Source organism: Corapipo altera, unplaced genomic scaffold (genome assembly GCF_003945725.1).
Source record: "Corapipo altera isolate COAL_440 unplaced genomic scaffold, ASM394572v1 61305, whole genome shotgun sequence".
Lineage (NCBI taxonomy): Eukaryota > Metazoa > Chordata > Aves > Passeriformes > Pipridae > Corapipo > Corapipo altera.
The window spans coordinates 2,146,064-2,166,765 of NW_020884909.1; the positions used below are offsets into that span (position 1 = coordinate 2,146,064).

General features: G+C 42.3%; 1 protein-coding gene across 16 annotated transcripts in view; it reads right to left on the bottom strand.

The window, feature by feature from the left end:
• Positions 1-222: 222 nt before the first annotated feature.
• NRG1 (neuregulin 1) overlaps positions 223-20,702 on the bottom strand; it is a 442,486-nt gene continuing 422,006 nt past the window's right edge. For 11 of the 16 annotated variants that reach the window (XM_027653076.1, XM_027653077.1, XM_027653075.1 and 8 more), the window contains 6 exons: positions 19,443-19,466; positions 14,790-14,892; positions 10,819-10,945; positions 10,180-10,310; positions 9,479-9,682; positions 223-5,469 (listed from right to left, as the gene is read on the bottom strand). In XM_027653076.1, coding sequence (XP_027508877.1) covers positions 4,818-5,469; positions 9,479-9,682; positions 10,180-10,310; positions 10,819-10,945; positions 14,790-14,892; positions 19,443-19,466 — 1,241 coding nt within the window. In that variant the 3' untranslated portion in view covers positions 223-4,817. The remainder of the gene's footprint in view (positions 5,470-9,478; positions 9,683-10,179; positions 10,311-10,818; positions 10,946-14,789; positions 14,893-19,442; positions 19,467-20,702) is intronic. The other 5 variants (XM_027653069.1, XM_027653068.1, XM_027653067.1 and 2 more) reach the window with 2 other exon arrangements.

Genomic DNA, 20,702 nt, shown 5'->3' on the forward strand with positions numbered 1-20,702 from the left:
GTCAGGGTAGAGCTAATAATTCTAACTTCAGAAACTAAAAATGTTATACATAGGAACAAGAGTGTCTGCCAGAGATCTCCAGAGGGATGAGTCAGAAATCTCAAGAACAGTGGCCCACAACAACAGAACAAGACCTTTACAACAATGTTTGGATATAGAAAGATGGTAGCTACTGACCTGACACAGTCTGCTGAGCAGCTGGGCCAGGACCACACATAACAATTTAATCCAGCACCTCTTTTACTGAGAATGAATAACAAAACCTTAATAAATCAACAATTACTTATTGCTGTATTTGGGGTAATAAATTCTTTAGTTTATCAGTAGCTTGTGGCTTCCATAGCATGTTCTTTGAACAGTTTGCCTTTCAGTTACATCCCCTTTCTCTCCTGAACAATAAATTAGCATTCTTTTTTTTAAAGGAAAAGAGGGGAAAAAGAGGATATATTACAATTTTTTCAAAGCAAAAGGAAAAATGCAACATATTTTTGACATATATCTTAAAATAATATGAGGATAACTTTCTCTGCGTGTTAGATGCCTATGCATAAATAATAAAGGACGTTATGTTATTTACAGTGTTACACAATAAACTAAGAGCATCTCATTTAACATATAATCCATAAAGACAGTAAATAATGAAAACATCCATGTATGTACAAGATGTATTTACAATAGAATAGAGAATTACAAATGATGGTAATTGGCCATGTTCTTTGTCTGCCCTTCTCTGCAGCATTTCATAGGTGCTTTTTTTGTTTCTTACTAGCAGTAAGTCCCAGCTGATGGTAAGTAGCCACACTGCAGGGCCAAGAAGTGCTCAACAGGCTGAGAAGTGTGTCCTTTGAGGAGACACAAGTTTGCTATCCTGGATGCTCAGGAAACTGCTTGCAATGTGTGTGAGAGAAGCAGGGAAATGCAGCATTGTTGTTTTGGTGGACTGGAAAGAAAGAGCTTTCCTTTTCCCTGATAAAGGCAGTGATTAATCTCTTAAAACCTGGGGGTGTTGGGGTGGCTCAAGTGAGGAAGAGAATAACTGGGTCAAGAGGAGGAAGTAGGCTTTTCTCTGTTACATGAGAAACTCTGTGGAGCTGTAATGATTTACACCCCCTGAACAGGTAGGCCGTACCCAGGTTGTGCACAGTATACTCCAGCTATACACCCCTTAAAGAAGCCTTTTATCCTGGAATAACTCCTGCATATAAGCATATACACAGGGAAAACTCACGGCCAAAATTAAATGACATGGAAATAAACCAGGACAATCTCAACAACTCTGCCACCACTGGAATATTTCCCTCCTCTTCAAAGAATGCTTCTTCTTGCCACGACTTTTCAGCCAAAAAGCTGGCAAGGATTGCACAGTGATGGCTCAAGGGTGTTGGGACTGCCTAGCTCAGAGGTCTGGGTACTGAAGCACATATCCCCAGCAGGGGAGCTGGCCTTTCCTGTAGGCACTTGCTGGCTCTGCTCCGTGCTGCTGCAGCCTCCAGCCCCTTGGCCAGCAGGAGATGGCTGCAGCCTGCCAGCAGTATCTGTGGCCAGGTAGACTTGCTAACGTCTGGGTGTGGTCTTGACTGATGTGAAACACCCTCAGAGAGTATAAACCCAAGTTGAGAGGTGGGGGGCTGTGTCCTTCTCCCAGTTCTGTGAGTGCCAAGCTGGGGCAATTCCCCGGAACTTGCTGCTGCATGAATTGTGCTGTAAGGCTGGGTTCTCCACAAAGACCTAAGGGCTTAGGCAGCCATATCCCCAATTGTATTTTCTTGTTCTTAGGTCTGTGTGAAGTCTCCAGCCTAGTTTCATGCTTACCCTATAACACACTGTGTATGTCCCGGGAGGGAGGAAGAGTGGGAACTGCACACCACTTTGACTTTGAGGCACTGCAGCAGAAGAGGTGTGACATTTTTCCCTAGACCTACACCAAATAAATCTCACAGGCACAGCTCTCAAATAGGGAATTTCTCCTTCATTTTGTACTGGCCCTCTGTAATAAGAGTGTTAGTAGTCAAATAATCTTCTCCACGTCAAGGCATGTTCCCTTTCCATCCTGATTAATCCATCTGGGCTATTAACAGACACTTCAGTGTGAGCTGGCCTTGTGGGTGATCTATACTGGAGGAGTTTACAAAAGACTTGTGTTATAATCACTATTCTGCCACTAAGGTGGGAAATTTTTGGGGAAATTCGTTGTTTCTCTGCCATCCTTTTTCTGTCTCATCTGTCCTGCAAGGTCTTTGCAGTATCAGAGGCCTTCCAGAAAGGACAGATTTTAAAGTGCCTCTGGAAACTCAACAGTGTGAATCCTTTGGAAACTCATGGCCTTCATCAGGAAAGCCCACTTGGCCCTCTGAACAACTGAATTGCAGAATTACTGGGGAGGTGGATGTTCTGCTGCATGGGATTGCAGATAAATAGGCATGACTAAAGGGATGAAAATGAGAGTACGCTGTTTAGAATTTGTAGGGGAGTTTTTGTTTCAGTCTGCAAAGGCAAAGTGTGTTCAAGTACATGCCAAATAGGGAAAAATGGCAAAGGGGACTTAAGTCCAGACTGTGTATTTGCCATCTCCCATAGACTTCTCAAATAAGCAGGGCCATTTCAGCCACCATGTAGCCCAAAGCTGTGCTAGTTTCCTAGCATACCAACATCGTACAACTTTGTTATTTTCTTCTTCCTATACCAAGGGGTTTTTTTGTTCTTTTTCTGCTGAATCTGGTGTTCAGGTAGACTCACCCCTGTTCTAATAATATGATACAGTTATTTATACAGTGAGGTACTCACTGATTTTTGTCATCCTGGCAAAGAGCTTCTTTTACTATACTTTGCTTTCAGGTCTCAAATTAATAGGACACGCTTTGTTCATCAAAACCCTTAAGCACATGCTTAACTTTGTGCATGTGCTGGATGTGTAAATGGGAGTCTAGCACATGCTCAAGGTAACTTCTGCTAAGATTAGCATAAGCATATGCTTGAACAATTTACTGAGTCGGGTCTTTAGTTCCTCAGGTTTGCATCTCACAAAATTTCTTTGACGTATTTCTCTTCATTTAACTGGGACCAGAATGTGGCCCAAAGGATGAGTGTAGTTTGGCTGAAATTCTTTTTTTCTTGACATGGCTCTTATTTTGAGCTCGGTAATACCTGTAAAACATATGTTCTCATTTTCAGAATCCCCAGAGTCTAGGAAAAGCATTTGTTTTCCACATCAGTCCTGAGTCAATGCTGTGCCAACTGAATACACAACAAAAAATCAAAAGAATAGAAGAGGCAGAGTGACCCTGACTAAACTGATAGGAATTCAGTGCAAAAGAGGCCATTTGCTTCTGCCTGGGTGGATGCAACTGCTCCAGCACTGGCAGCATCCTTGTTCATTACTAGTCAAAGACTTCAAGACTGTCACTGGCTGTATAAAAATGATATCAAACAGTCACACATGCGTTACTAAGGCTGTAACCCACATGGTGTGCTTGCCTTCATAAGTGGCCTTTGCATCATCCTTGCCTCTCTCTACCCAAGTAATGGAGTAAAAAAAGGCAAGTAGAAATAAACTCCATACATCTGCTATGTCCTTCCTATGTGCCTATGCTTTTTAACCATTCAGCAAATCAAGTTCTTCCCTGAAAAGCATTTCTGTGTCCAAGAGTAAGCCTTACTCCAACAGCAACTCTAACAATGTATTGCTAGAAGCTTGTCAGGGTTCTTTCTGAGAAGGAGAAAAAAAGGGAAGAAAAATTCAGGGGAAACAAAAGAACAAATTGTGTTTTAGAAAGCAACATTAAAAAATAGAGGTGAAAACTGATTGCACTTTTATTAGTGGCATTTGTTTTCCAGCTAGATCTCTTCCTTGCTTGGTTACAGATATCTGCTATTATATAAATTTTTTTAAATTTTTTTTTTTTTTTTTTTTTTTTTTAAATAGAGTATTGGGTTCAAAGCCTCAGTTAACTTAAACCCATTTCCTAAGGGATAACTAGAACAATTAATATCTGGAAAATAATGAAATGGTAGCTCCTAGTGATTACAAGCTGACCTCTGATTAATAATAATATATTTGGTTTAAAATCACAGTATTACTTTCTTTCTATAAGTAACATTACTTAATGCAGGTTGGTGCTTTTTTTTTTCATTTGTATGTTTTTTGTTATCCTGCTGTAATTAATAGTAGCATGCTGTTGGATCTACTATTATCCCAGTGCTCAAAGAAGCAAACCTTTTGGCTGGCAGAGAGCAGACAAAACTCATCTCATACACAGGAAGCAAATAAAAGTTCTCATAGAAGAAAATTTTTTTTTCCAGTTTTTTATCTTTTTTTCCCCCTTTTTTTTTTTTTTTTTTTTTTTTCTGTGTGTGTGTATGTGTTTTCTTCTGGTGGGGTAGAGTGGGAGTGCCATTACAGGGCTTTCTGATCTGGGGATTCTACAGCAAGCGACCAGAGGGACTTCTGCAATTCTTGCAAATCATACATCCAGTCATAATGCAGTGCACAAAAAAGCTAGGACAACTGAGGGCTAAAAGGTTTTGCAAAATACTATGGGACAGCCATCATTGTAACTGTACAAAACTTGCTCTCAACTTAACATAACATAAAGGCACCATTGATATCTTTCCCCATTTTTGAAATACTGTAAAAAATTGCTACATATGGCACATAACACATTTGTACATACGTATATTTAATTTATAAAAGTTTTTTTTTTTCCTCTCCTGTTTTCTATCAGCGGAATTGCTAAAATAAAATAAATCGTTTAATTTAAAGGTGGAATACTTCATTATATAAAATAAAGTTTTACATGTGAATCTATGTGTTTTATGTTTTATACAGCAATAGGGTCTTGGTTAGCTATCACACTGGACAACCTTGCTTGCAAGTCTTCTGGCGTGGAGAAGCGGTTTGCCGGGTTAGTCCTGCTCTCAGCCAGCCGGAAGGCAGTGGCCGGCTCCAGACCGGTCGCCCCGGGGTTCGGTATGCTCAGGAACGGTGTATCCTCGCCTATTCTTTCATCTTCGGTTTCGGTCTCAGAGCCGCTGCTCTCAGAGCTCGTGTCGGAGTCCACTTCCACCCTGCTGGAAATGTGGCCGTTGGGCTTTGTTCTTTTGACCCTCCGGCTGTTGGTGAGTTTCTTTGGAGGCTCCTGTGCTGGTTCGTACTCCTGCGTGGTCTCATACTCCTCATCCTCCACTATCCGCAGAGGACTTGGTGGCAGGCTGTTGCTCTCGTGGGTGGCATTGTGGTGAAAGGAGTTGAATTGCTGAAGGTGGTGGTCATACTTCTCATGTAGCTGCAGTGGGGTCACCAGGAGCAGTGGTCGTTCCTCTTCTATGAAGGGACTCACCGCCACTGAAGGGATGGAGACGGTCAAGCTGGAAGCCGGTGGTGACATTGTGGAAGGGCGGGACTTGGGAGAAGTTGGAGTGTGAAAATCGACGGGTGACATGCGAGCTGGTGTGGTCATAGCTGAGACATACCTGAAGAAAAGAGATGGGGAAAGGTTGCAAGCACAGGAGCAGTGGTGACCTGTGAACACAGCAGCTCATGTGGACTGGGAGAGAAGTAGCAGGGATCCCTTAAGATCCCCAGCATCCTTACACAGGGCTACCAGGGAAACTTTCCTGTTGCTATTAATCCTATAAACTGCTGACTTCTGGGACGCCAGACAAAAACATTTAAGAGCAGGAGGAGCACAGCAAAGCCCCCAGATCTGTCTGCCTCACAAGAGCCGTGGAGATGCTGTAAATTATTTGCCAGAATAACTTTCTGGAATTAATCCAGGAATGGGATTCAGAGACAGAGGGGCTGCCAGAAACAAAATGCATTTGCAAGTATTTTCTCAAAAGGGAAAAAGGCTTCTGCACTTCTGGAAGGATTTGACCAGAAGTTGGGGTGCATGTGAACAGACAGGAGGAGAGAAAGGAAGGGAACCAAAGGGCAGTCCTCTTGGGGCTTCATCCTCTTCTGGCAACCAGATTGTCTCAGGCTAAGGAGGAAAGGAGGAAAGTAATGTTTGGATAAAATCTAGAGCCAGATTCTTCTACTTTTAATCAATGGGAGCAGTCAGAGAAGTATTTGCAGCACCACCCCAGCAGCTTTGTGCTGCTCCGCTGCTTGGGTGCTCGTTACCTTGGCTGGTAGGTCTGTCTGCAAAGAAATATGGAGTATCATTTGTCCTCATATGGGAACAAATGCTAAAAGACAGGATTGTCTGGCCTAGTCTTCATGATATCTCTGCAAAATTTGTCCCTGTTCCTGTGGGAAGGGTAGTGGTCAAAAGTGATTTCTGAAAATGAAACTTAGGTGCCATTTCAGAGGCTGTCCCAAAGAAAGAGGACAAAAATTGTGAGACTCTCAACTGGTTTGGATCAGTAATGATGCTAGTGGGGTCATGTGTATTCATGCCAGGTGAGGATCTGCCTGAAACCCCTTGATCGAACGCACAGTTCCCAGCATGAAACTTTGCATAGTTTGGTTTTGCTTTTATTCTTATTCTAAATTCACCTGTTTGAACTTAAGTTGTGTCCAAAGTTAAAATCTTAAACTCCATCTCTTACCCAGGCCCATTGAGAAAAGTTATGTGTTTATGATTGATGTAGTTATTTAATTTTTCATCAGTGATTTATTTATCTGAGCCTGAAATTACCAAAATAAATCTGAATCCAGCTTTCTTATCCAAGTTATGACCCAGTTGCACATATTACGCTTGATTAAAACAGAGTTATTGGAAAAAAGAGAAAATGGGACAGATTCTGAACAGATTGTAATAGAGTAAATTAAATTCACCAGAGGCACATTGATTTACCTCAACTGAGGAACAGGAGAAAGAAAAACAAAACTGAAATTATGCATGGGAATTTATCAAGTTGGTTGGGCAAAGGACAATTAATAGGTCTGTGCACTGGAGGAATTAAGTCATTATTTCTCCTTCCTTGAGTGAGCTTTTCATCTCTTTCACATTTTTAAACAGGCATTGTCTGAAAAAACTGAAGCCTTTGTACTTCGCCACCTGGTACAGTGTTGGATATACATCTTCACGACACACTGGATTTCAGCTAAACTGGTTCTGTTAACGCATTAGGTTAGTTAAATGTGTTCAACATACTGTGCACGCTTCCAGCAGCGTCAAGTTACTCCTACCGGAGTGTTTGTGCATTGACACATTTCTGGTGTGTTCCCCCCACACCGTAACAGGGCAGTGCTAACTAGCTGCTGTCTGCAGTCTGAGGCACAGGAGCTGAAGCTGTGCAGCTCTAGCCCATCCTGAAAAGAAGGTTAAAAGGTGATTGATTTATCCAGCTTCATGGTCAACTATGCTGGCTCAGTGAAAGGGGATCAGAGTGTATCCACAGCCATCCAACAAGCATTAACTAGTTATATGCTGCCAACTTCATCATATAGTCCAGCCTTTTGTGCAGAGATAGTGTTTTTTGATCTTCTCTTCTGTAAGACAGCTAAGGACATCCAAGATAAAACTGCTTGGGTTCTCTGCTTTTCTAAACAGGTGGTAGAGCATGGGATCCAACAAAGGGATGGGGCAATGCAAAAGAACCCCTCATAATGTCCATTTCAAAATTGTGAGGTATCTGGTGGAGAAGTACAGCCTTGATCTACCAATTCACACTATATTTGATGGTTTCAGGAAGTAATTTGTCAGCTCTCACATTCCTTTATGTTTCAGAGTAATCTTTGGTTGCAAGTAACTCTCATTCTCCCCCTTAAATACACATACATACATGCAATCCATCTAGGGAGCAACTGGCCATGTATTTCCTGCTTGCTAAAAATAGATCAGGCCTGCAATTAATGCCCAGGGAACTATCATCTCCTGCATTCCAAATTCTCGATCGCTTCAGGCACTGGCTAGGCTGTCAATGCCTGATGAATTATCCAGAAATGTTGCTGTTTTCACTTGTAGCACAACCTTTGGGAGACACAATAATTGATGAAATGCCATCTTTCTTCTCAGCAAAACAAAAAGGAATATGCTGCTCCCCACCCTCCCCCACAAAAAACCAAAAATTAAACCTAAACAGGTCATATCAGAATGATGCTCTGGGTGTCCCAGGTAGTGCCAGAAGACAGCATGAAAGATCTTCACTTCTCACATGTAGATGCCCAAATATACTAAGCTGCAATACTTGCCACTGGCAGGTGTGTGCCCGAGCATCCTGTACAGTTCCCAGGCTGGAGACAATGTGGTATTTACTGCTACAGGTCCTGATCCAGCAAAGCACTTAAGTACACACTGAGCTCTACCCATGCGAGCAATCTCACTGATTTTAATGGGGCTACTTGCACGATTAAAAGTTAATCTTGCTGAAGTGCTCTTCTGGACTGGGGCCACGGCTGTTTGTGTCATGTGAGCCATCTATCTTGAAATTAAATTCCGTGGTAAATAACGGATAAGTTATAAGGAGAGAGCTAGTTTACTACCCTTAGTGGCACTCACACAGGGTCCTTGCTCAGTGGGCCCTCTTTCAGCTGCTAAGCAGTTTTTTGTATGGCAGAGGAAGTACCACTGAAATGGTTTTTGCTGCACTTGCACATTCATTTCTCCAGAAACCACAGTTTGCCTCCTGCACAACTCAGTCTCCTTGGGAATTGCCTGGCTGCATTTTTGACATCACAGACCTCCCACAAGATCAAATTCCTTGTGATTTTGAAGTGCTCAGAGAATTGGTCAGTAACCCTCTGTTTCCCTTTTCTCCTGCCTAGGATTCCTGGGAGCAAAACCTTCTTTAAATGTCTTGTTTCTTCTCAGTCTTTCTTTTGCTATGCTGAGGCCATCACATGCTCCTGAGGCAAAGTGCTAGCTTAAACCTAAGATGAATTTTTTCACCAGAAGTTTTCTTGCAACTCATGCACCTCAAGGCAGACCTCAGGAACTGATGAACCAGCCTTTTCAGAGAAAAAATTACTTTGTTGGAAAACTCCTGGCTAGCTTTATTTCTAACTGCTCTTGATTTAATAATGACTTGGGTCCTTCTGGCTTGCACTTTGTGTTCCTCGTTATTGTTTAACAAAAGGTCAAAGGGAATTTTTAAGGAAGATAAAAGGTTTAGGAGCTGGAATCCTCCAGAAAGGAGGCAGTGGCATAATATCTAATACTGCTTAAGAGTCCTTAGTGCCTTCCTCCTCTGGATCAATACATTGCTTTCTCCCTACAAAATCTCTCAGTTTCCTCTTTTGCATCTTCTAACAAAAGGATGATTAGGCAGAGACGTGGAAATTTCTGACTAGTTACTCCATTGGAGCTTTTCCAAGTGTGAACTGCTGGTTAATAGGAATAAATCCAGCAGAGGCGAGAAGGGAAGAAATGCTTTTAGTAGACTTCAAACTACTATTAGGTCCTCCACAAATGAGGAGACGTGTGCCCTACATGAACGGCTGCACTGTTGGTTTTCCTCCTGTGCTCTCAAGCTTTGAAACCATCTGGGAACACCAGGCCTTCCGGGCTGAAAGCAAAGAGGTGGTGTGTCCTACCTTTCGCTGTGAGGAGAGTCTCGGTAGGAGTCAGGGGTCTCTCTCGCATGCCGGAGGAAGCTGTTGCCTTCCCGTGGGCCACCGATGCCGTTGAGGCGGCCCCGGGGCCCCGCCGGGCTGGCGTGCCGGCTGTTCTCCATGGAGGAGCTGACGAGCACCGAGTGGCTTTCAGAGAGGATGCTTTCAGTGTGGCCATTGCTCCAGCTGGAGAGCAGCAACCAGGAAAAGAGAAAAAGAGAGCGTAAGAGTGGGCTTTGCTGGCAGAGGCATATGAGCAGAAGTTTAACCAGGGGATAGGAAGAGGCTCTGTTGCCTCTCAGGACGTACAGCCTTTGGGTTGGCAACTGGGGCAGCAGTTTTGTGAATTGTATGGTTCCACACGCATCAAGATGATCTTGCATGTATGGATAAAAGGAGAGGGAAGGAGGGCTTTCCAGTCATCACAGCTGTCACTGATTTAGCAATTTGCACACACTAAAATTCAAAGTGACAGTATTGGAATGCCATTCAGATGGCTCTTTGTAGATTCACGGGAAGATAATTAGTTAGGTAATATGACATCAAATATTGGTAGTCTTAAAATGAAAACACCATGGAGGGAACATAGATTCTCCGCAGTTTGTTGTTTCACACATCTTTTTGGTTTTCTAACAGCAATAGATCATCTATTATGGGTGCCATTTGCCTTCCCCCTCCAATACCTGTGGCTAGGTGTCTGGGTGACTGTCACGGAGTGGTGTGTTGTTGAGGTGTAGTGGCTCGTAGAAAATGAGGTCTCTGTTTCTCGCTCGATGACATGCTCACTGGAGATTACATTTTTCGAAACGTACTGCTGAAAAAACCCAGACAAACCTCAGGTTTACAAACTGTAATTCACAGCACATTTGTAGATACAATTTCCAATCCCTTCTCCCTACATTGCAGTCTTTTACATGTGCCAAAGCACAAATTTTGTCACGTAAATACATGCAGAAACCATATTGACACACTTGAGCACATTCATGTACACCTCTGCATACATACCCTATCTAGACTCAAAGTAGGAGGAAAGCAGCAAAGTTTTGGATTCCAATCAAGCTATAAACAACGTATGTATTTAACAAGATGTCCTCACAGACACAGACCTGGAAAGGCAACCCCCTCAACCATCAGATACACCAAAACCACTATTCTCTGATGAAGAATTTGGCCCTAGTTAGAGGCAGTAGTTTCTCCACCTGGGTGGAGAAAGCCAAGAGAAATGAGTCACCAGCCTGCAGCAGGCGGAGGTTTAAAAGCTGTGGGGTGAGCTTTCCTGAAGCACTGGCAGCCTAGGTTGAAACGTGAACAGTGAAACCTACATTCACCAGCTGGACGTTGTCCGGCGGTGGGTTGGGGTGGTGCGGCCCGTTGGCCATGTTCATCACATTGTTCCTCTCCGAGCGCAGGCTCTGCCGGAGGCGGTCGTGCAACTTCTTCCTCTGCTTCCTGTGCACGAAACATGGAAATGATTTTAATAGACAGAAGGAAAGCAGCTGCACCTTTCAGCACATCGATGTTGACGATAATAACGTAACATCACTTTTTTTTTACCAGAGTTTCCCCGTGCTGCTGCAAGAGCCCGGGGTAATTCCGAAGACCGCGGGTCTAATTGCAGCTGGAGCTGTGGGGACCTGCAGAGGGGGGAGGAAGTTTGGGATCCCTTCCAGGAGTCAGCAGGCCACAGAGGGATGGGAAAAAGTACGAGGAAAATGGAAGCCATTTCTAAGCAATGCTCTGTCTCAGGAGAAGGTCTTTTCTCTCCTCAGAAGGGACTGGGGAGAGATTTTAACCCAGTGACCATGATGCCCTCACAAAGGCCCAGGCAAGGTTTTTGAAGTCCATTGGGTTACACCACTCTGTTCACCACAGGGAGCCGAGGTGGCTGTGCCTCAGGCCTTGCTTGCAGACACTGGAAAACAATCTTTGTGACATGGCAGTTACATGTTTTTTTGGTGAGAACCATCTTCTATCTCAGCAGCGCACTTCAAATTCATAAGCGTGTTAAAGAAGTGAAGGGTGCAGAGGAAGCCTCAGAAATCCCAAGTAATTGACTACGTGAGGTATGCCTGAGCCTGCAGACTTCCTGGCAGCTTTGGAAGGTTTTGTTTTAGCAACATCAGGTTCACTCTGGAACCTAATGATTAACAGGTGGATGCCATGTCTGCTAATGCATTTAGTAGAACCTGTACTAATGACATGGTCTCTGGCTGACTTTGATGCTTCTACTTTGTCCCGTCCTCAGCTGCTCTTTCACCACTTGCTATTAACATATAAGTCATACGAGGAGTGGCTGAGGGAGTTGGAGTTGTTTATTCTGGAGAAAAGAGAGACTCTGGGGTGACCTTATCACTCTCTACAACTACCTGAATGGAGGCTTTAGCAAGGTGGGGGTTGATCTCTTCTTCCAGGCAACTAGTGACAGGACAAAAGGAAATGGCCTCAAGCTGCACCAAGGGCGGTTCGGGTTGGACATTAGGAGAAATTTCTTCATGGAAAGAGTTGTTAAGTATTGAAATAGACTGCCCAGGGAGGTGGTGGAGTCACCATCCCTGGAGGTATTCAAGAAACGATTGGATATGGCATTTAGTGTTATGGTCTAGCTGATGTGATGGTGATCAGCCAAAGGTTGGAGTCCATGATCTCAGAGGTCTTTTCCAACTTAAATGATTCTGTGATTCTGTAATTCTTCCGTCTCTCCTCAGAAGAACTTTTCAGGAGATCATTACAAGCTGTCAGCAACAAAACTTACAGCACAGTAAAGCCTGGCTCTGTGAAGGCTATGCAGAACACACTAAACAGTACACCAAAATGAATACCTAGAGAAATAGCTATTCAATTTTAAACTTATTTTATCAATATTTCCCAGTTTTGTTTGATTATGCTGGAGAACTTCCACCATATTGCCACAGAATCTATGGAAATGAAGGGAGTATTCAGGCTCCAACACACTGTGAAGTACATGTGACCTTGGTTATGGCAAAAGCTAAAATACATATAATTCCCTAAGCTGTAAGCAGAATGCAGACAGTGTTGGCAGGGTAGGACAATATAAGATATAATAATTTTCAATCCTGTTGTGAACTCAAGGGGACTACTCTAAGCTTTATGAAAAGGAGGGGTGAGGGAAAACAATAAATATGTTGAAGCTTGATAGCCAGGAAACCTTAAAGAGAATGAAAACATTTCTTGACACATAGAGCATTTTACATATTTTCTCTGTGTCTGTGTGCTTGGACAGTGGAAAATGCTTAATTTATATTGCACCACATGAATGGCATGAGCTGAAATGGCTACTTTGGAAATGCTCCTGTCTCAGAAGGATACAGTCCCTGATCCATATGGACTTTCTCTTTTGAGGATAACCAGGTATCATCTTAGGATACATAACTGGTTAAGGTGGATGGAGAGTGCAGTGCCAGGAGACATTTGAGCAGCTGCCCAAAGACCTGACTAGGCTGAAAGGTGACACTTGAGCAAGGGTTTAACTTGATTTCACAGCTCCCTGAGACCCTGGAGACCTTGGGAGCTGACTGAGGAGAACAGAAAATCCGACTGGGAAAGATTTCAGGCGTGGAGAGCCTGAATGGACATTTACAGAGCCTGAACGGACATCCTGAATTTTTTGAGATGGTAGAGAAAGTAGGTTCTTGAAGGAGTTTATCATCTGCAGGACTGGGATCCTGGCACATATAGCCTGGGAATCTGTCCTTAGCAAACCGTGTTACTTCCCAGGTATTTGCATTTGCACGCTTCCATCTGTGTTGTTTGTCCTCTAGGAAAAGGACACTGACTAAAAAAAGAAACTACTCCACAAAGCTGAGAGGAAAGAATAATGCAAAAGCCAGTGTGTATTTCACTTATTTTAAGAAGCTTTTTCCTTAATGTAAATGACTTGAAAATAAAGTGCTGCTGAATTAAGACTCAGTGTCTGAAAATATTGCCTTAGCAATTGACCAGCAGTATCTCTTGTGAAGAGACCAACAAAGTCTGAGCCATTACATTTTATTAATACTGCTCTCCTAACACCATTCCCAGGATTCCTCCTGGTTTCTGGATTTTCCCCTATTTGGAAAAAAGAGCATAAGGAAATCACCTGACAGATAGCTGTCTGGCATCACTGCTGCATTTGGAGGGCCATGAACTGGCATGGTGCTCTCATCAGCTGCGTTGGAAAATATTTAACTTTTGGTTCATGGTGATTGCTGATGTCTGGGGCAGACAAAACATCCAGACCCTTGATGGGTTCTGGGGGCTCTTTATATAGAAAATTCTACTTCAAACATACTAACTATGTTTGTTGAAATTCATGGGGATGTCTTGGCTGATTTCAATGAACTCTGAATCAGGAAATATACTATTTAGCTGCTGAGCCTTGCCAGTTGTCATTTCTGAAAGCAGTAATTGATCTGATTACTTTATAACTGTTTCAATTGTTCTTCACTGACCACTGGTACCAGGTTATGGGTGGAAGCAGCTCTATGTGTGTGTGTGTTTGTGTGTGTGACTCTCACTGAGGGGGAAAAATGATCTTTCTCCTCCTCCACATTTAACACATCCATTATTGGTGGGGCCTGTAACAAAAAACAACAACCCAACTGCCAATCAGACCCTGAAACAGTAAATCAGGTTTATAGAAATGTGGAATATTTATGATAAGGGTTTTCTGTATTTTGGTGGGGAGATTTATAAGAGCAGCCAGAAGTTCTGGCAGCAGAAATTCTGCTGATGTTCCGTGTAATTTATGGTCCAGGGTGCCTCATGCATGTTTGAGAGTTACCCCCAGTAATTTAGAGACTCACAGAATGCATTTAAGTGCCTACTTTTGCATTGAGAGCACTTTTGTGTTCATTTTTTTGGCCTTTGGTGCATAGTAACTTTTAGCACCATTAATCTTGTCTCAAGTACAAACAAACTAGGCTGATATGTGAAATTTACTGCTGGGCAGCAACATGATTCCAGTTTTGGAGTTTGTCCCTTTTCAGTTGGGGAAACTGGCTCAAATGAGTGATAGGAAAAAAAACCCTCAAAAAGCAGAAAAACAAACCAAAACAAAAACCCCAAACCCCCTTAGAAACCTTTCAGATATCTGCCTTATTTTTGCACTGCTGATGGACATGGAGACCTGCACTCATCTGGCTTGGACCAGAGCACCCTGGCTATAAGTTTGTCTCTTCAAGTCAGCTCTGGAGAAGCCCAGATAAAACCTTATGCTCAGAGGAATATAAGCTACAGTAAACTGGGAAGGACCTGACCAACAACCAAAGGTATAAAATAGAAGAGAAAAGTTTACTTGGTTTTGCAGTAGGCCACCACACACATGATGCCAACTACTAGAAGAGCAATGCAAATGCCAGTTATGGTCAGCACCCGTTTCTGGTACAATTCCTCAGCTTCTAGAAAGGGACAAAAAAAGAGAAAGTCACAACATGGAGGGTGGCTAGGCAAGGAGCACATCATCAACAGCTGGCATGCTACAAACCACTCCACAAATTCACACAGCCACACAGACACGGCCACCACACTTCAGGCAGACTCTTTATTAACTGCAAGGAAAACAGGGCTACACCACAAACTCTTTAACACAATAGTGGAGATGAGTACAATTACAATCAAAAGTCAGTTTGGTTTTTTTGTTTGTTTGGTTGTTGTTTTGTTTTGGGTTTTTTTGTTTGTTTTTATTTTTTTGCCTTTTTTTTGTTTCATTTTTGTTTTTTTTTGTTGTTTAAGTCAATGAGAATAATATCTAAGCAACAACTTCACAATTGACAAACACTCAGCGATTGCTAGAAATAAAAATTCAATGTGCTAAGGTAATAACACGAATTTGCAAATGTTTTGGAAGTTTTACTCTGCAAAGACAGCTGGAATGAAAGCCAATTTTACAGGTCTTAAGAGAAATTTATTTTCTTATTATCTTCTTTGGATTGTTTTCATATCCAATGTCCCTCTGCTCCCATGTCAATTTGTATCTCAGCTGTCTTTACAGGAGAGATTTCAAAATATTCTTCCACATTTGAGACATGAGCTTGGCTTGTAATTATATCACCAATGGAAATGAAGATATGTTTTGAGCTCTGGTCATAAAATTCAGAGTCTTCCTCCATTGCTCTCCTAAAACACAGCAATATCAACAACCAGCAGTGCCTTGTATGAGAGAAATGTTGAGTTTCTACTTGCATCTCTTTGTGACCAACAAAGGAACTCTCTATCTAGGGTGGCAACTTGCTCAGTGCTGACAACTTCTTACCAATTTCATTCACCGGAGATATTTCAGCATTACAAAGGTGTTAGTAGCACTGGTAATGTTTGGGTTGGAGCTACTGATGCTTCCCAGCCTCGCTCATGCTTGGCAGAGAGCACTGCTGAGTGCTCTGCTGGGGAAACGTTATGCAGGGAGTGCTGAAACAGAGGCGCGTTCTGTGCTGACGCTTTACAGATGTGGATTTGCATTCCCACTTTTAGGACAAAAATGGATGTCTAGTTTTACTCAAGTCTTATTTTTGATTAAGCAGACAGTCTGATAATGACCTGCAATATTGACCACAGTTGAAGTACCAGCAGGTGATTAAAAATAAATGAATGAATTAGAGCTGCTACTTTTGGGATAAAAGCCAGCGTTATTCCTGCTGCAAGGGGTTTACATGAACATGTAAGGTCTGTGGAGCAATTCACCAGGAGGTACAGAGGTGCACAATGGTCCCTCACATGTACCACATGTCTCTGCCCAAATGATGTGCTGTCATAAATGACACACCAGTTCAGTGAAAAATACTCCTTGCTGAAGAGGCATCAGTCTTCCCTTCAAGGTGTTTCCTGAGCTTGACAGGTTTAGTTTTAAAGTTGCTGTGAGCAAGTGGCAAATACTCCACGCAACAAACCGAAAAGCAAAAAGAAATCTTAATTTCTCTGATACAATGCACGGCACCATGGAACAAATTTTTCCTACAAGCCAAACCCACTGCAAACCAAAACACCAGCAAACAGGTCATGAGCACTGTCAGACAAAATTAATAGCTCCAATTATTAACAAGGAGGGGAATGGGGGGAGAAGAAGTGAGTTTGGTAAAACTAGAATGCTGCAAAAATGAATTAAAGAAAAAAAATAACTCCAAGAACAGAAAGTCAAAAAAGGGAAGGAAGAAAGGGCTGAAACTCCAACCAAACCAAACCAGGACAAGGAGAAAGAGAGGAAGGTGAAATAAAGGGAAAGACAAGATTAAAGGGTTGAAAAGTCAACTGCAGGCCTGGCACAACATGCTTGATACTGGAAAAAAAACAGAGAGAAGAAATGCTTAGGGATAAAAAAAAAAAAGGTTGAAGCAGAGTGTGAAGGGATTTCTCATACAGCATAACTCCTCGCCTAGTTAGTGGCACTTGATCCCCTTCCCACTTTTGCCCCTTCTGAAAGCGCTTATTAGTTAGCCATGGAAATGGTGTATTATGAGGATGTCATAGGAAACAGGAGAATTGTGCTAAGCAATTTAGGGGCTAATTTGAAAAGCTTTGAATATTTTTTTTTATTTTTTTTTTTAACTGTCATGCCGTCAGCTGTTAGCTTGTGGAAGCAAAATGAGTAATGACATATCAACCTGTTTTTCTTGGAGGGGAAGGGAGAGGAGGAAGAAGATTAATTAACAGCGGAAACTCTGCTTGGTTGTTTATACTCAGGGAAAAATTGCACTGGCTCCAGGAGGTTTGCTCTGGTGTGAGGCTGTTGCAAACGAGCTGGGATGCTGGCTGGTGATGGCCTGGCTGAGGTCACCACTGGGCTGAGGCTTGTTACTTTTGTGTTGGACACTTGTGGGCACTCACCCCACTGCAGGGGAGGCGGGATGCAGCGAGGGAGCAGCAACGCTCCTTGCACCAGCATGTCTGCTGGGACTATAGGACTTAAGGGGCATGGAAAATTAAAACCTCCTGGTCTGTTTTCAATGCCTCAGTTCCCTCCTGTACCCCTAAAAAACGAGGCTCTACAGACAATCCGGCTTGACGTGGTGTGTGGGAATGGTGGTGCTGCCATGCCCTCCCCCAAAATCTGTGGGGGAATGTCCGCCTGGGAAGGCACGTGCTTCTGGGCATGCCATGCTCAGCAAACCAGCAAGCTCTCATGTAACCCTGGCTGTGTTTCTGGCTGACAGGGGACAGCAGGGGCCAACTGGGGGTTGTCCTGCTGTCCTTCAGGGGCCAATTTGCACGACAGGGGATGCTGGTGGCTGGGAGGGGACAGGGATTCTGGTCACGACTCTGCAGATGGCATGGCACCTTGAAGACAAGCCTTGGACTCTCTGTTTCAGGCCAGAAAAATTTTACAAAGCAGGGACTGAACTCGTGTGGGGCATTTGAGGTTATACCACATCTTGCCCCAAAACTGGCTTCTCTCTCTGACCAGTATTAATATTTACGTTATTAAATATTAATAATGATGCTCAGCTAAGTAACATGTGCTGATCAAACTACCCTGAAAATAACTAACAGCAGCCCTACAAGGAAGTCTGTAAAGAATTGTATGTGCAGAGAAAATTTAGAAAAGGTTTTAGCCCTATTAAAAAGGCTAAATTATTAAAAATAATTTCAATACATTTTTTCCCATACAGAATGCTAGGGAAATCAAATCAACTTAAGACTTAAGTCAAGATATTAAATCCCTCTATGTGCAATTTTCCAAACATGCACATTATGCAATTAATTTCACATAATTTTAATTTATACATAATTGGTTATCTATATGGTCTTAAATTTATTCTGTTGTCAAGTTTTTCTTCTTACAGGTCTCTAGGGATTTTTAAAATAATTTAATTCCAAGAGGTGGTTCCACTGATTGTTTCTTATACAAAACAAAATTTGCAAGTCAGTTTTTGAAAGGATTTTAATTTAACTACTCAAGTGTTTATGTAGCCATGTATCTTCTACTACAATCTATTACTTATGAGTGAGAATTAATATTACCTTGTGATAATAACAAAAATAAGTTGGATTGTGAGTGGTTTTTTAAATTAGGACTTGTAATGGGTTTTCCACAGTTCACAGCTTAAGCTAATGACATTTTGTGGGGGCATTTTTAATAAGAACACGAACTAAAACTGTGTGAAAAGCATCACCATCTGTTTTTTCTCATTTGTGGACAATTATAGGAGATTTCAAACTAAAAGTGACCTGAATTTCAAGTTAACCTATTCAAGAGACGTGTTATTAGTACCTCTGAATATGAATAGCTAGTCAGATAAGTAGAGTCTACTCATGAAGAGGACTTTAAAAATCTATTTCTATTATATTTAAAGTTGAGATGTAAAAATACAGTGCCAATGTTCTTGGTTGGATGCAACATGAGTATAGTATTAGAAATATTGAATATATTTGCTGACTTGAGGATCTGGAGTCTAGTCTTACTTAAATTCCTAAATAACTTCCAGTCCACTTCTAATTTACAGACCTGGAAACGAATGTAATATCATTTACACGTATGTATAGGCAACTGATTTGCACACTTAGATGTGGTTTTAGACATGAAACTTTGCTTGGAAACCAGAGCTCAAAACTGCAAATTTGCAGAATTTTAAGTGGCCATAACAGTTTATCTTTTTTAATATACTGGTAAGCATTTTGTTTAATGCTTACAGTGTTTCCGAAACCTGGCAACCTCAGAAGAACTCAGCAAAGAAAATGTCAAAACTGTACAACAGAGAAAGGAAAGTACACTATGTTATGATTACTTCAGTAATTCCTAGAATTCCTTAGGTCTGCTATATCCTGTCACTATTACCATTTTAGTGAACTGATCTCCACTAACACTTTGACAAGGGTTGTTGTTATAGCTGTATGATCCCTTCTAAAGCATAAAGAAATTGGTTAAGAACTGAAAAGGGGAGGTGGAGAAAAAAAATAAAAAGGGGTTTATCTCTCAGGGTCTAGAATCTGCAGGCTAAAAGGAATGATTGGTCCATACCCATAAATTCAATCCCAAGATGCTCTGCCAATGCAGAAAGTTGTCAAAAAAAAGAAAGAAAAAGGAAAAAGTTTCAGAAAAGAGCAATACACTGTACTCAAAAATAAATCACATATGAGAATTATGACTATTCTGTGTCTGCACATGAAACAGGACAAAGGGGCACCCGGTTACGGGGGCAGTGCTCACGTATGCCTTTCTAAGCTGTGTGACCAGACCTTCTGCAATTCTTATACACAAAAATATGTATGTATGGGGGACCTGAGCTGCCACAGGAACCATTAACCCTTAAAGATGTTGCTGAGATGAGAGGGGCTATGGCCTGAGGATGCCAAGTGCAATGGTTGATTGGTTCCGGGTGGGACCATGAAAGCAAAAGGATGCTTTACAAAGGGCGGTGTCCCCCTGCAGATGGGTTGTGCATCACTCCCTCTCCTGGACCTGCTTCTATCCCCAGAATGCATATGCTTGCTCTTGTAGGTTGTGACCTGGAGGTGGCTGGCACTGTTTGCTCAGCACTGGGAGTCCTTGTCTGCTTTGCAGATTGGCTGGCGCAGGGCTCTGGCTTCTGGAAAACGAGAAACCCAGCCCATTTTTCCCTGTCTTTGGGCTGTACTGCCTTGGCAGAACAACTTGTTGGCCAGCTGGATGGACCCTGGGGTGCATGGCCTGATGCTCCTTACTCAGATCACATGCCTAAATCAGCACCCCCAGACCCCCAGTAGCTGGGGGTAGGGAGGAACCCAGGTTTTCCTCACAGCAGGTAACCCTTCCCACAGGGCCAACACCATAGCCATGGTAGCCCTTGCCATTTTTTGTTCTTGTGTGCTGTGAAATTTAAATCCAATCCTAATTTTCTCACCAAATAGATTTTTTTAGTGTAATTTGCACACATGGAGAATGCAAATTCTTTGTTGCCAATCAGTAACATTTTAAGGGTTAAGTAAGCTGGAATCCACCCAGGTCTCTTCCTAAATAGCCAGTATTACATGCCTACCTAAACTCTGCTAATGATATACATTAGTTGCATAGAAAGCTTGGTTAAATCTTCAATAAAATGAATGACATGCCCATGCATATACATTGCTGTAATTATGCTTGCTTATAGGTAAGACACCTAGTTTGAACGTGATTTGATTTTAGGGGAAGTAGTTCATATCATGCAGTTTCTACTTCAGATAATTCAATAAGAAGTTGGTACTTAAAATGGGAATATGTTTTGGCTGAAAAACCTAACAAAAAACATGCTGAAAAAACATG